This window comes from Pantherophis guttatus, chromosome 1 (assembly GCF_059756535.1).
Source record: "Pantherophis guttatus breed Tessera chromosome 1, ASM5975653v1, whole genome shotgun sequence".
In the NCBI taxonomy this organism is placed as follows: Eukaryota; Metazoa; Chordata; class Lepidosauria; order Squamata; family Colubridae; genus Pantherophis; species Pantherophis guttatus.
The window spans coordinates 177,729,534-177,746,116 of record NC_142063.1 but is presented as its reverse complement, the minus strand read 5'-3'; the positions used below and the strand labels follow the sequence as shown (position 1 = coordinate 177,746,116).

General features: G+C 47.5%; 1 protein-coding gene across 1 annotated transcript in view; it reads left to right on the top strand.

The window, feature by feature from the left end:
* Window positions 1-16,583, top strand: part of ABCA12 (ATP binding cassette subfamily A member 12) — a 344,530-nt gene that overhangs the window by 254,655 nt on the left and 73,292 nt on the right. Inside the window, exon 38 of the mRNA XM_034433493.3 lies at window positions 11,290-11,417. Within this exon, the coding sequence (XP_034289384.2) occupies window positions 11,290-11,417 (128 nt within the window). The remainder of the gene's footprint in view (window positions 1-11,289; window positions 11,418-16,583) is intronic.

Sequence of the window (16,583 nt, the reverse complement as noted above, 5' to 3'; positions counted from 1 at the left end):
GCCCGGCCGCCCTCTTTAGGGTGACCCGCTCCCTGCTCCACCAGGAAGGGGAGGACCCCTTGGAGGGTAGAGCCGAGGATTTTGTTCAGTATCTGTATGACAAAATCACTCAGATTCGGGAAGATTTGGACTCCGACTGGGTAGTCTCAGGGGGAGAGACAGGGGCAGGTCTTGAGAATGTTATCTGGGATGAGTTTGATCCTGTGACCCCTGAGGACGTGGACAGGATTCTGGGTAGACTGAACGCGACCACTTGTTTATTGGACCCGTGTCCTTCCTGGTTAGTACTGGCTTCCCGGGAAGTGACACGAGGCTGGCTCCAGGGGATTATAAACGCTTCGCTGAGTGAGGGTGACTTTCCCGCCGCCTTGAAAGAGGCGGTGGTGAGGCCTCTCCTCAAGAAGCCTTCCCTGGACCCGGCAATGTTGGTAAATTATCGTCCGGTCTCCAACCTTCGCTTTGTTGCGAAGGTTGTTGAGAGTGTGGTCGCGCAACAGCTCCCCCAGCACCTGGATGAAACGACGTATCTGGATCCGTTCCAGTCGGGCTTCAGGCCCGGGTACAGCACGGAAACAGCATTGGTCGCATTGGTTGATGATCTCTGGAGGGCTCGGGACAGGGGCTGCTCCTCTGTCCTGGTCCTGTTAGATCTCTCAGCGGCTTTTGATACCATCGACCATGGTATCATGCTGCACCGGTTGGAAGAGTTGGGGGTGGGAGGCACTGTGTTGCGGTGGTTCTCCTCTTTTCTCTCTGACCAGTGGCAGTCTGTGTTGACAGGGGGGCAGAGGTCGACCCCGAGGCCCCTCATATGTGGGGTGCCGCAGGGATCGGTCCTCTCGCCCCTTTTGTTCAACATTTATGTAAAGCCGCTGGGCGAGATCATCCGTGGTTTCGGGGTGAAGTACCATCAGTACGCTGATGACACCCAGTTGTACATCTCCACCCCGGACCACCCCAACGATGCCCTTGAAGTGATGTCCCGGTGCCTGGAAGCCATACGGATCTGGATGGGGAGGAACAGGCTCAGGCTCAACCCATCCAAGACTGAGTGGCTGTGGTTTCCGACGTCCCAATATAGTCAGTTGACGCCATCACTGACTATTGGGGGCGAATCATTGGCCCCCACGGAGAGGGCTCGCAACTTGGGCGTCCTCCTGGATTCACGGCTGTCTTTAGAAGAGCACTTGACGGCCGTGACCGGGAGGATTTTTCATCAGGTTCACCTGATCCGCCAGTTGCGTCCCTTTCTGGATCGGGATTCGTACGCACGGTCACTCATGCCCTTGTCACCTCCCGCCTGGACTATTGCAACGCTCTCTACATGGGGCTCCCCTTGAGGAGCACCCGGAGGCTCCAACTGGCGCAGAGGGCGGCCGCGCGGGTGGTAATGGGAGCGACATGGCGTTCCCATGTAACACCCCTCCTGCGCGAGCTGCACTGGCTCCCGGTGGTCTTCCGGGTGCGCTTCAAGGTTCTGGTTACCACCTTTAAAGCGCTCCATGGCTTAGGACCCGGGTACTTGCGGGACCGCCTACTACCACCAATAGCCTCCCACCGGCCGGTACGCTCCCATAGAGAGGGGCTCCTCCGGGTGCCGTCAGCCAAACAATGCCGACTGGCGGCCCCCAGGGGGAGAGCCTTCTCTGTGGGGGCACCTACTATCTGGAACGAGCTCCCCCCAGAGATACGGAAGATCCCGGATCTGTGCACCTTCTGCCGCGCCTTAAAGACCTTACTATTTCACCAGGCCGGCCTGGCCTAATTTTCCCCCTCTTTTATAAAAGATTTTTAAAATTTTAAATATCTTTTAGTATTTTATATATTCAATTTTAAATTGGTTTTAAAAGTTTGGGGTTTTAAATTTGTCAGGGCCAAAATTATTTAATTTGATTTTATTCTATTTTTAAATTTTGCATTGTATGTGTTTTTATTGTTTGGCTGTGCACCGCCCTGAGTCCTTCGGGAGTAGGGCGGTATAGAAATCTAATAAAATAAATAAATGAATAAAATAAATAAGACAACAAGCCCAGATGGATTTTTTTTTTAAAATTTGATTTATATGCCGCCCTTCTCCGGAGACTCAGGGCGGCTTACAATGTGCTCAGCAATAGCCTTCATCCTTTTTGTATATTTATACAAAGTCAGCTTATTGCTCCCACAACTGGGTCCTCAATTTACCTACCTTAGAAAGGATGGAAGGCTGAGTCAACCTTGAGCCTTGGCGAGATCGAACCTGCAGTAATTGCAGGCAGCTGGTCTTAATAACCAGCTTAATAACAGGGTGCCTTAGACCACTGTACTACCAAGACCACTGTACTACCAAGGCTACCAATAGAGGTATATAAAACCCTACAAGATGTACTAAGCAATGTGATGCTGCAAGTATTCAATGAACTATTACTTAAAGCTAAAATTCCTGACTCATGGATGGAGGCATATATAACTTTAATACCAAAAGAAGAGGCAGATCTGCAACAGATAAAGAATTATAGACTGATATCTTTATTAAATGCGGATTGTAAGATTTTTGCATCAATCATGGCTGAAAGATTTAAAAAATTATTAAATGAGTTTATACATTTGGACCAAAATGGCTTCTTACCAAAAAGACAAATTAGAGATAATATGCAAACTATATTAAACACATTAGAATATTATGAATTACACTCAGAGAAACAAATAGCGTTGTTATTTTTAGATGCACAAAAGGCGTTTGACAATGTGAATTGGCAATTTATGATAAAACAGTTGAAAATGATGGATTTTGGAGACAGATTTATAAATATGATCCAAACTATATATAGAGACCAAGCAGCAAAGGTGATGGTAAATGATGAAATGACAGAGAAAATAGATATTAGAAAAGGAACAAGACAAAGATGCCCTTTTATCTCCATTATTATTTATATTGACATTAAAGATTTTAAATAGAAAAGTGAGACAGGAAAAGGAAATAAAAGGAATGAGAATCAAAAAAGAAGAATATAAACTACAAGCATTTGTGGATGATTTGGTGTTTATCATGGAAGACCCAATGGATACAGCGCCAAAACTATTAGAGCAAATAGAAAAATATGGGAAAGTAGTAGGTCTGAAAATCAATAAAGATAAGACAAAAATACTAGTTAAAAATATGAGAGAAAAGCAAAAGAAGGAGATGATGGAGAAACTGGACATCCAAATTGTGAAGAAAGTGAAATATTTGGGCATTTATTGACATCAAGATGTGCAATGCTCAAGGAAGACAATTATCATAAATGAAAAAAACAAATTGAAACAGACCTGGAGAAATGGAGAAACTTGCAATTATCACTAATAGGAAGAATAGCATTAATAAAACTGAATGTATTACCAAAAATATTATTTTTATTTCAAACTATACCAATAAAACTGGAGAAAAAATATTTTGAAGAGTTGAAGAAAATAACGTGGAAATATGTGTGGCAAGGAAAGAGAGCAAGGATCAACATAAAAATGCTACAAGATGCAAGAATTAGAAGTGGATTTGGCCTTCCAAATTGGGAATTGTATTATCAAGTGGCAGCGTTAACATGGATTAAAGAATGGGTTTTATTAAGAAATACAAGACTATTGACATTGGAGGGTCATGATTTACAACTGGGTTGGCATGCCTTTTTATGGTACGGGAAACAAAGGTTACATGAATATTTCCAAAGACATTATGTAAGAAATGGTTTGTTATCAGTGTGGGAGAGAGTGAAAGAAAAACATTATTTGAATATTCTAATGTGGCTTTCTACAATAGAAGCGGTGACATACCCAAATATTGTGAACATGGGGAATATTGTTAGATATAAAGACATTTTGACAGATCGGGGAGAACTGAAACAAAAACAAGAACTAGAGAGTCAAGGGATTGAGATAGATTGGTATACAAGACTGCAAATACAATCAAGATATGAAGCAGATCGTAGATAATATGGCTTTAACTTGGGGAAATCAGAACTGGATGAAATATTGACAGGAACAGATGAGAAAATGATTAAGAAATTATATAATTATTTATATTATATTAGACTAGAGGATGAAGTAGTAAAAGAAACAATGGTAGCATGGGCAAAGAATTTTGGATACACCATAGAATTGGAGAAATGGCAACAACTTTGGGAAAGAAACTATAAATTAACAATGGCAACAACCTATAAAGAAAACTTGTATAAGATGTTTTATAGATGGCATATGCCACCAGAAAGATTAGCTAAGATGTTTAAAGATAAATCAGCTAAGTGTTGGAAATGTCACCAGTTGCCGGGATCATACTCATATGTGGTGGTTGTGTAAAGAAGCAAAACAATATTGGGTGAAAATACAAACATGGTTAGGGGGACTGTTGCAGCAACATATAGAGTTAAAACCAGAGATATTCTTATTGGGAATTTTACCAGAGAATTATAGTAAAGAAGATACATATTTGATTATTTATATAATAACAGCGGCTAGAATTGTATTTGCACAATACTGGAAAGCAGATAAAATCCCGTTGGAAGGAAAAATTATAAAGAAAACTTTAGAAAGTGCAGAAATGAATAGATTATCATTGAGAATAGAAGATAAAGAGGAGTCAATGTATTTTAAGACATGGGATAAATTTTATGATTGGTTAGAAAAGAAATATGAATAAGGATATAGAGATAAAATAGATAGAGAATAGATGGGAGGAAACAATTAGAAAAATAGATACCCAGATGATATCATGTAAAAGGAGAAAGGGGAGGGGGGGTAAAAGGGAAAAAAGTGAGATATTATAAAAATGTACGCAAATGATGAAATAAAAATAAATAATAATTGAATAAGAAATTGAAATGAGAATAAAGTTAATTAGAAAATCGGGGCTGCTCAAATACCACTTTAGATTGAACTGAAAAGGTTCAATCAATTGTGCTTTTGCGCATGTCCAAGATGGCGGCGCCCGCTGAGACCGCGATCTGAGGATGGGGCGCCGACCTATCTTCTGGGTCCTTTGGGGGTCGTTTGGAGAGCTGCGACCCCAGGACCGGTTAGGGGAGCTCCCTGGCAGCACGGAGAGGGTCTTTTCCCCCTCCGTGACTGAGCAGCGAGGGAGAGCGATGTCGGGAGCGGCGGGCTGCTCAGCTGGGTGGCGGCGGCGTTTTCTGCAGCCGGAGGCCGCCCAGATGTCGGAACGGCAAGAGGGGTTGCCCGAAGAACTTTAGGGCGTGTCGCGTACCCCTGAAGATCTTTGGGACGCCGCCAGGCTTGTTTGGCGCCGGCGACGATGACGTGGAGGGTGGTGGCAACCCCCCCCTTGGAGTTGGATGGGGGAGAAAACGAAACATCAAGGGCACTGGCAATCCTCCCCCCCCGGAGTTGGAGACGGGGGTGGCAATGGAACAACAGGAGGACGCTGGTGACCCTCCCCCCCTTGGAATTGGAGTTGGAGTGGGGGGGAATCGAAACATCAAGGGCGCTGGCAACCCTCCCCCCCCAGAGTTGGAGACGGGGGGTGGCAAATGGAACAACAGGAGGACGCTGGCGACCCTCCTCCCCTTGGAGTTGGAGTGGAGGGGGGGCAATGAAACAAAACAACAAGAGTGGGAGACTTGCAACCAGGGTTGGGGCTAGGACCTGGTGTGAGATCTTTTCCCAGGCCTAGGAGGCCTCAAACTGTGGTTGTGCGAGGGCTGGGGGCTTGAGACAACTGCCCCACTTTTTGCCCCATTTCTCTCTTCTCCAGTGTTCCCTTTACAACCGGGCCCAATTCCACCAGCTGTTAGCCCATGGGACTCACCTGGCTATGCTCATACCATCTAAACCCCCCTGACTATGGAGAGGGCTACTCCATCTGAAATGGAAGGACGGTACATAGCTGCATCCCGTCGGCTGAAGGGGCTGGACATCAGTTGACCACCGTGAGAGGGTGGCCTGGATGTTGGGGCCCCTGGGGGCTGAACCGGGATGACTCCACATATATGTACTTTGTCAGCCGGGGGGGGGGATTTGACCATCGGACCAACCGCCGTGAGAGGGCGGTTTTTGGACCTGACCCCCGGACGCTGCCTGTTCCATTGGTCCACTGCTGCCATCTCACCACAAGAGGAGGCTGACCAGCTGACCTAACCACCGTGAGAGGGTGGTAGGATCTATTGCCCCCCTTGGATTGTGGTCGTTTTGGTTCTGGACTTCGTACCCTGTTGTGAGGGGACAGTGGACTTGGTCCTGTAAATATGTTTCTGAGATCCCCCATTTCTTCGTCTTCTCCCCTGGTCCTTTTATAGACCCTTAGGATATGGTCGTGCTACCCGTTTGGCTAAGATGTACTCAGCGGCGGAGCTTCTTGGTCTGCGAGACTCCCCCCTCTCGCAGGCTTGGCCCTCCACTCTATCGAGGGCCTACCTCGATGACGGGCTTTGGAACCCCAAGAGGTGGCATGCCACAAAGAGGGGGCTGCGGGGTTTTTTAAAACTGTCCTTGTCTAAACTTTTAAGGGGTTTGGGGAGGGGGGAGGGGGTTGGACAGGAACTAGGGTCGTGGGTTTGGGGGATAACCCACTTAGGGGAGGGTCAGGCCAGGCCGGGATGTGCGGCGGGGGGCGGGGGGATCCGGGGGTAATAGGGGGGGTCAAGCTTGTCCAGACTGTGTTTCTATCATTGGTACTGTGAGTGGGAGGGGTAGATATGGCGGGAGCAGGGGGCCATATCATGTTAAGGGAGCGCGCACCCGCTGTCTCCAAGCGGTAGGGCGCTCCGGCCCCCAAAGCTTTACTCGATTTCCAGGTTGCACAGATCCTCAGGGCCTGGGCCTTCGACTGATTTTGTGCAACGCCAGGTCTGTAGTAAATAAAGCCCCCCTCATTTGTGATCTTATTCAGGAGGGGGGAGCGGACCTGGCGGGTATTATGGAGACCTGGTTGGGCCCGGAGGGAGGGGTCCCTCTGGTAGAAATGTGCCCACCAGGCTTCCACGCATTCCATCAGCCGAGGCCTCAGGGGAGGGGCAGGGGAGTAGCGGTTATTATTAGAGAAGGTCTTAGGCCGAGGGAGACCACTGTTCCTCAGATGGCCAGTTGTGAGTCCCTCCTTGTGAAGTGGGGTCATGGGGTGCAGATGGGCTTGTTGATCACGTACCTGGCTCCCTGCCACGTGGCTGCAGCCCTGCCCGAGTTACTCAATGTTATCGCCGTGGTGACGGTTGATACCCCCAGACTTATGGTCATGGGGGACTTTAATCTGCTGTCCGTGGGTGAGGCATCTGAGGTGGCTCGGGAGTTCATGGCTTCCATGACGGCCATGGACCTGACCCAGTTAATTCATGGCCCTACACACAGGGGGGGAAACACACTGGACCTGGTTTTTGTCTCTGGACAGTGGTTGAGTGATCTTGAGATAGGGGACATAGTCACTGAGCCCTTGTCATGGTCGGATCACTCTCTCCTTCGCCTTGACCTTCGAACCGCGGTACCCCGCCACAGGGAGGCGGAACCGGTAAGATGGTACCGCCCCAGGTGCCTGATGGAACCCGATAGGTTCCAGATGGAGCTTGGGCCAATCTCCGAGGATCTTGCACACGCCTCGGCTGGAAACCTAGTGGCCGCCTGGGATAGGGCGGCCGCTGGAGCTCTGGATCGAGTCGTGCCTTTGCAGCCTCTGACCCGGCGCCGTTCTCACCTGGCTCCTTGGTTTACTGAGGAGCTGAGGGAGATGAAGTGCCGGAAAAGACGCCTAGAGAGTAGTTGGAGGGCTAGTCTTTCTGAATCAGACCGGACACTGGTAAGATCTCATATTAAGACTTACCTAGTGGCGATAAAAGCAGCAAAATGTACCCATTTTGCTGCTCTTATTGCGTCATCAGATATTCGCCCGGCCACCCTGTTTAGGGTGACCCGCTCCCTGCTCCACCAGGAAGCGCGGGAGGACCCCTTGGAGGGAAGAGCCGAGGATTTTGTTCAATATCTGCATGACAAAATCACTCAGATTCGGGAACGTCTGGACTCCGACTGGGTAGGTCCAGCAAGGGTGACGGAGGCAGGTCTTGAGAATGTTATCTGGGACGAGTTTGATCCTGTGACCCCAGATGACGTGGACAGGATTCTGGGTAGACTGAACGCGACCACATGTTTGTTGGACCCGTGTCCCTCCTGGTTAGTACTGGCTTCCCGGGAGGTGACGCGAGGCTGGCTCCAGGGGATTATAAATGCTTCATTGGGTGAGGGTACCTTCCCTGCCGCCTTGAAGGAGGCGGTAGTGAGGCCTCTCCTCAAGAAGCCTTCCCTGGACCCGGCAGTATTGGCTAATTATCATCCAGTCTCCAACCTTCGCTTCGTTGCGAAGGTTGTTGAGAGTGTGGTTGCGCGACAGCTTCCCCAGTACCTGGATGAAACATCGTATCTAGATCCGTTCCAGTCGGGTTTCAGGCCTGGGTACAGCACGGAAACGGCATTGGTCACGTTGGTTGATGATCTCTGGAGGGCTCGGGACAGGGGTTGCTCCTCTGTCCTGGTCCTGTTAGATCTCTCAGCGGCTTTTGATACCATCGACCATGGTATCATGCTGCACCGGTTGGAAGAGTTGGGGGTGGGAGGCACCATATTACAGTGGTTCTCCTCCTTTCTCTCCGGTCGCAGTCTGTGTTGACAGGGGGGCAGAGGTCGACCCCGAGGCCCCTCATATGTGGGGTGCCACAGGGATCGGTCCTCTCGCCCCTTTTGTTCAACATTTATGTAAAGCCGCTGGGCGAGATCATCCGTGGTTTCAGGGTGAAGTACCATCAGTACGCTGATGACACCCAGCTGTACATCTCCACCCCGGACCACCCCAACGATGCCCTTGAAGTGATGTCCCGGTGCCTGGAGGCCGTACGGATCTGGATGGGGAGGAACAGGCTCAGGCTCAACCCATCCAAGACTGAGTGGCTGTGGTTTCCGACGTCCCGATATAGTCAGCTGGTGCCATCGCTGACTATTGGGGGTGAATCATTGGCCCCCACGGAAAGGGCTCGCAACTTGGGCATCCTTCTGGATTCACAGCTGTCTTTAGAAGATCACTTGACGGCCGTGACCGGGAGGATTTTTCATCAGGTTTGCCTGATCCGCCAGTTGCGTCCCTTTCTAGATCGGGACTCCCTACACACAGTCACTCATGCCCTCGTCACCTCTCGTCTGGACTATTGTAATGCTCTCTACATGGGGCTCCCCTTGAGGTGCACTCAGAGGCTCCAACTGGCGCAGAGTGCGGCCGCGCGGGTGGTTATGGGAGCAACATGGAGCTCCCATGTAACACCTCTCCTGCGCGAGCTGCACTGGCTCCCGGTGGTCTTCCGAGTGCACTTCAAGGTTTTGGTTACCACCTTTAAAGCGCTCCATGGCTTAGGACCTGGTTATCTACGGGACCGCCTGCTACCACCAATAGCCTCCCACCGGCCAGTACGCTCCCATAGAGAGGGGCTCCTCCGGGTGCCGTTGGCCAAACAATGTTGGCTGGCGGCCCCCAGGGGGAGAGCCTTCTCTGTGGGGGCACCTACGATCTGGAACGAGCTCCCCCCGGAGATACGGAGGATCCCGGATCTTCGCACCTTCCGTCGCGCGCTTAAAACGTTTTTATTTCATCAAGCTGGCCTGGCCTAAATCATCTCCTCTTTTAAATTTAAATTTTAAACATAAATTTTTAATCTGTTCAATTATGGGGTATTTTAAAATTCAGCCTAAATTATTTAATTTGTTTTAATTTACTTTAGATTTTGTATTTCTTGTGTTTTATCTTCTGGCTGTTCACCGCCCTGAGTCCTTCGGGAGAAGGGCAGTATAGAAATTTAATTAAAAAAAAAAAAGGGAAACAACAGGAGAGAGGGGAAGGAGTAGAAAGAGGGGAAGGGAGAGGAGAGGAGAGGAGAGGGGAAAAGGAAAAGGAAAAGGAAAAGGAAAGGAAGAAAAGGGAGGGGAAAGAGGAACAGAGGAGAAGGTTAGAAGGAGGGAAGGAGTGGGGGAAGAGAAAGGGAAGTAGGAAAGAGAAGGAGAGGAAGAACGAAGGAAGTAGGAGGAGAAAGAGGAAGGAAGAGAAGGGGAGGAGAAGAAGAAAGGTTGGAGTAAAGGTAAAGGTTAAAAGAGCAGTCCCGAAAAAGTAAAAATGAAAAATGAAAGTTAAAAGAAAAGATGAATGAAAATATGAATAATGATATTACCTAGTTGGATAATGAAATATCTGCAAGAAAATAATCAAGCTCAGAGAAGCAAATTATCAGTTCTTCCTTTCTACAATTTTTTTTTGAGCTACAGAGGAACATATGAATAAAAGAACAAGCTGTTCTTAATTGTTTGATTACTGTTACATTGTAGCATCACAACAATGGAACCATAAAGGGAAAAATAATAACCAAGAGAAGTCTGTTTTAGTGTCAGAGGAGAATGAGGGTGGAGTTGGGGACTAAGAAGGAGGAAACAATCCCTAAAAGAAGAAAAAGCAGGCATGGATAGATCAGTCCATGCAGGAGCCAATCAGTGAGCTTTGTCTTCTCTGCCCTTCTGAAAAGAACAGGAAGCAAAAGAGTGGCCAATCTAGTCTTGCAATACAATCTGGCCTGGAAGTTCTGGCATTTACTTTAAAAAGAATTGGAAACAACATGTAGAGAGGCAAGCAATCATCTTAGGTTGCAATGTGGAATTGCCTTTCCGCTTTAACTATAATGTGTTAGCTCCTCACTGACTTTGATTGATCTCAAGCAGAGCTGGATCAGAAAACCCAGGGTCATAGACAAGACTGAGAAGCTGAAAAAATATTCTAGCAAACTGCTTTTACTTCTCTGCTGCTGCTAAGACAACTACATGGCCAGAGCCATTAATCTTGATCAGAGATGCCTTTTATGTGCATTTGATTGCAGTTGCACAGTTAAAGTTAGTTTTAGCCATACTGCACATGGAAGGAAAACAAATGTGCAGAAAAGTAAAAGGAATTATTTGCTTGAAACACCATGGTTCTTGAGATTATGTATATAGATAGTACTTATAGGGTTTTTAAAATTTTTAGATTTGTTTCAAAGGTGAACTAGTAGATTAACAAATAAATGTAGTTAATAATTGCTTTACAGTATAGAAAGTATATCTGCCCACCTGAAAATTAGTTTGTATACATGGTTTTATTTTTTTTTATTTTTTAAAAATTCTAATTTAAAAACCTTTCCCTTTTTTATTTGCTTCAAATTTTATTTGTTAAAATAATATTGCATAAAGAATATTTTATATTAATATTTATTGTTTGTCAAAATAATATAATTTCCAGTGTAAAAATCTTTCGTGTTCATAAATTCCTTTTCTTTCTAGACTTGTCCAAAGCTAAACTTTTCACCGCCTCACAAGAGAACATTCTCTTCCCGAACAATATATAACCTTACTGGGCATGATGTTGAAACTTATCTTCTAGTTACTGCCAGAGATTTTATTCAAAAGAGGTATTCTATTTATCTTATTGCTGTCCCTTGCTAGCTCTATTTAACTTTAACAGAAAGTGTTATTGCCAAAGCAGCATTGTACCACTGATATGTAAATCCTGTTTTATATATACACAAACACACACATACACATCAGTGGTGGGTTCCTCCTGGTTCCTCCCGGTTCTGCCGAGCCGGTAGCGGTGACGATATGATGTCACCGAACCGGTTCTGCCCCCCCGCCCCCACCCCCCCGCATTATTCTTACCTTTTTTATGTATGTATGTATTTATTTATTATTCGTATTTCTATGCTGCCCAACTCTCCGAGGACTCTGGGTGGCTTACAACAAAGACAATATGAACAATATACAATAAGAGACATTAGAAAACCCATACACACCGCTCATGGCTGGATCTTGCAAGATCGCAGCGGCGAGATCAACGGCCCCAAGCCTGCCAGAAAAGCCAGGTTTTCACCATTTTCCGGAAGGCCAGTAGGGTGGGAGCGGTCTGGGCCTCAGGAGGTAGCTAATTCCAGAGAGCCGGGGCAGCCACAGAGAAGGCCCTCCTCCGCGGACCTGCCAGCTGACATTGTTTAGCTGACAGGACCTGGAGGAGGCCAACCCTGTGGGATCTTACCGGTTGCTGGGAACTATGCGGTAGAAGACGGTCTCGAAGATAGCCTGGCCCTAAGCCATATAGGGCTTTAAAGGTAATAACCAACACCTTGAATTGTGACTGAAGATCGATAAGAAGCCAGTGCAGCTCACGGAGGATTGGGGTAATGTGGGAGTACCTAGGTGCACCCACGACCACTCGAGCAGCTGCATTCTGGACCAACTGTAGTTTCCGAACACTTTTCAGGGGTAGCCCCATGTAGAGCGCATTGCAATAATCCAACCGTGAGGTGACAAGTGACAAGTGACTGTGAGAAGAGCCTCCCGATCCAGGTAGGGTTGCAATTGGTGAACAAGGAGAACTTGTACAAAGGTCCCCTTAGCCACAGCTGCCAGGTGTTGCTCTAATCTCAGCTGTGGGTCAAAGAGGACACCAAAATTGCGAACCCATTCTGAGGGGGACAGCTTCTCCCCCCCCCCAGAGCTAAGGATGGACAATCAACATGGTCCTTGGGAGGCAATACCCACAGCCACTCGATCTTGTCTGGGTTAAGTCTGAGCCTGTTGATTCCCATCCAGACTCTCATAGCCTCTAGGCACTGGTGTCAAGTTTCCGAAAGATGCCCTAATTAATTCATGAGCCATGATCCAAACTTCAAAGGAAATATATTCATTTATTAGGAGCAACATTCCGGCAATACTCAGATGCAGTTAGGACTGATCCTACGTAGATTTACGTTCCCCTATGACCCTGTCTCTCCCCTCCTCTCTGGCCATGTCATAAATCACATTCTCCAATTAACCACTTTGGCTGGCTGTGAAACCTAACACCCTCCTTCTGATTGCGGTCAGAAAGAATGTATGAAATTCACTTCAGTTCTCCCTCCCTCCTGCTCATGGCAACTTGAAAGCTTTGCAAATTGACATTCGGCTCCCCTCACTTCCCGAGGGCGACCTGCACAAAGCAAAATAATTTGAGTACAGATGCAGAGTTTAGGGGTGTGACCCCCCCCACCAGGCTTGTTTGGATTTTCTGCATGAAATTTGGCTATAAGGCGATCAGCCTGGATGTTTTGACTCTTTACCCAAGATGCCTCTGATAAGGGGTAACCCTTCCACTTGATTAAATATTGGAGTTGCCTCCTGTGCCACCTCGAATTGAGGATTTGCTGCACCTCATAATGGGTCTGCCCCCTATGACCACAGGGTCTGGAGGCTCACGGGGTAGTGGCCTCAGGGTCGATCCGACCCTGGGTTTTAAGAGGCTACTATGGAATACCGGGTGTATCTTCCCTAGCAATCGGGGCAACTTCAATTGCACTGTGACTGGGTTGATTATCTTTACTATGGGGAATGGTTCTATAAATTTTGGTCCCAATTTCTTGCTAGGAAGTTTTAACCTCAAATATTTTGTGGCGAGGTAAACTTTCTCCCCCAATTGAAATGGCCTTTGGGGAGCTCGGTGTTTGTCTGCCTGTTTCTTATAGGTTTGTGCTGCTTTAGCTAGCACTTTCTTGACATTCTCCTAGGTTGCTTTCAGTGTCGCCATCTAATCGGTCAAGCTGACTGAGGAGGGAGGCTCCCTTGGGTACTCAGGCATTGGGACAAAGTCCATGCCGCTCACTACCTTAAACAGGGTTAGCCCCGTGCTACAGTGAACAGCATTATTATACGCAACCTCAGCGAAAGACAGGAGGTCCGCTGATAGTTCACGTAGCACCTCAGGTACTGCTCTACCATGGCATTCAGTCTCTCTGCCCCCCCATTGGTGCTCGGGTGAAACGCTGAGCTGAGGCCTTGGGATGACCACTTGACAACTGGCACATCACATCCACTGCTTCACTGAAATGATGCGGGGTGGAGATATACAGCTGGGTATCATAGGCATACTGCTGATATCCCACCCTGTATCGTCGGATGATCTCCCCCAGTGGTTTCATGTAGATGTTGAATAGAAGGGGAGAGAGGACCAAGCCCTGAGGCACCCCACAAACAAGGAGCCTAGGGGTCAACTTCTGTCCTCCTATCAACACCGACTGAGACCAACCAGAGAGATAAGAAGAGAACCACCGTAACACGGTGCCTCCCACTCCCAACTCCCTTAGTCGGCCTAGTAGGATACCATGGTCGATGGTGTCGAAAGCTGCTGAGAGGTCAAGTAACACCATGATAGAGGAATGACCCCCATAACGGGCATGCCAGAGATCGTCCATCAGCGCGACCAAAGCAGTTTCTGTGCTGTAGCCAGGTCTAAAGCCAGATTGAAAAGGGTCCAGATAATCCGTTTCATCCAATGTCCATAGGAGCTGAAGTTCCACCACTTTCTTTACAACCTTCCCCACAAAGGGTAAGTTGGAGACTGGACGAAAGTTCTTTAATTCTGCTGGGTCCAAGGAAGGCTTCTTGAGGAGGGGCCTTACAACTGCTTCCTTTAATGGTTGCGGAAAAGACCCCTCCCTTAAGGAAGTGTTAACTAAAGTCAGGAGCCAGCCTCGTGTCACCTCCCTGCTGGCCAAAACCAGCCAGGAGGGGCACGGGTCCAACAAACAAGTGGAGGAACTCATCGCACCCACAGCCTTGTCCACTTCCTCAGGAGTCACAGGCTCAAACTCATCCCACACAATATGACTAAGACCTGCCCTGGTCATCTTGGTCGGAATTGCCCAATCAGAGTCCAGGTCCATCCGAATCTGAGCGACTTTATCCGAGAGAAACTGCACAAATTCCTCAGCTCTACCCTGTGAGGGCTCCTCCGCTCCCCCTACATTAAGGAGAGAGCGAGTCACCCTAAACAATGCGGCTGGGCGAGAATCGGCGGGTGCAATAAGTGTGGAAAAATGTGAACATTTTGCTGACCGTATCGCCACTAAATAAGTCCTAATAAAGGCTCTTAAAAGTGTTCGGTCAGATTCAAATTTACTGGTCCTTTAGATGTCTCTTCTGGCGCTTCATCTCCCGGAGCTCCTTGGTAAACCAGGGAGCTTTCCTGGATCCACTGCTCTTGAGAGGTCGCAAAGGCACAGTCCTGTCCAGTGCCCCAGACGCTGCCTTATTCCAGGCAACAACCAGAGTCTCTGCCGGGCTGTGGACAAGGGAGTCAGGTATCTCCCCAAGCTCCTTCTGGAACCCTGCAGGGTCCATTAGGCACCTGGGGCGGGACCACTTAATCGGCTTTGCCTCCCTGCGATGGGCGAGTGGCGTCCTAAAGTCCAACCTCAGCAGGAAATGATCTGACCACGACAAAGGAGGAACATCTATATCCCTTAATTCCAGATCATGTCTCCACTGCCCCGAGAGAAACACCAAGTTGAGCGTGTGTCCCCCCCCCTATTGGGGGGTCAGGTCCATGGTTGTCATGGAAGCACATTGTAAGCTGCCCTGAGTCTCCGGAGAAGGGCGGCATATAAATCAAATTTAAAAAAAAAACAAAAAACCTCCTGAGCCACATCTGAGGGTTCGCCAAGTGACGGCAGGTTAAAGTTCCCCAGCACCATGAGCCTGGGAAACTCCACCGCCAACCCGGCTACTGCCTCTAGTAGCCCAGGTAGGGATGTTATAACGTAGCTGGGAGGCAGGTACGTTTTATTTGGCCCCACCCCCAATCTTTTGCCACGGGGCTTCAAAGGGCCACCCTACAGCTGATCAGTGTTAAAAGGTAGTGTGGTGGTAGACCGGTGCCTGCAAAAACAAATGACTAGACCGGTGCCTGCAAAAACAAATGGGTAGACCAGTGCCTCCAAAAACAAATGAGTATACCGGTGACTCCAAAAACAAATGAGTACATGGGTACAGCTCTGCAAGCAGTTAAAAGCCTGGTAGACCAGTGCCTCTGCTAAATCCTAAAGAATTGTCACATGACCATCAAGCCACATCCACAAAATAAGCCACGCCCACAGAACCGGTAGTAAAAAAAATTAGAACCCACATACATACAATATCATGATTACTCTGCAGAAGGGCAGAACATGTATTGCAACAATGTAACACTAATTTCATTGTGGTCCCTTTGAGATCCCCACCACCTCTCCTGATGCCTCTAGTTATCACCACCTCTGTGGTACCAGTTAAGGGAGAGAAAGAGATAGCAGGTCCTACGTATGGTGGTTAACACTTTTTCATAATTTCTTAGTCACCAATTCACTGAACAAAAGGGATTTAGATTGCTTAGATTATTCTTGTGGCCATAATCTTTAATTTTGATTTTTAAAAGTCAGGAGGCACCAATTAGAAATTAGGATTCTAAAATTATTATTTTTTTATTTTTTTAAATTCTAGTCCATAAATCTTGAAAGATAATAATAAAAACATACATTAATTTTAATTAAACTCTTAAGATTATACAGTTCTTGGTAGCTCTTTCAGTATGTAGAAAAGAACATGTTGGTACAGCCGAACACTTATTTCCATAGGACCTGAGAATTGCCTGGATTTTTTTATATTTGAATCCTGAGCCTGCAGCTCCCTTGTCAGCTTCTTTTCTTTCTCTTCTCTGTACAAGAAGTCCTTAATGGGGTGTATTAGGAGCATGGTGACTCACATGGTTAGGATGCTGGGTTGGAGGTTAGCAA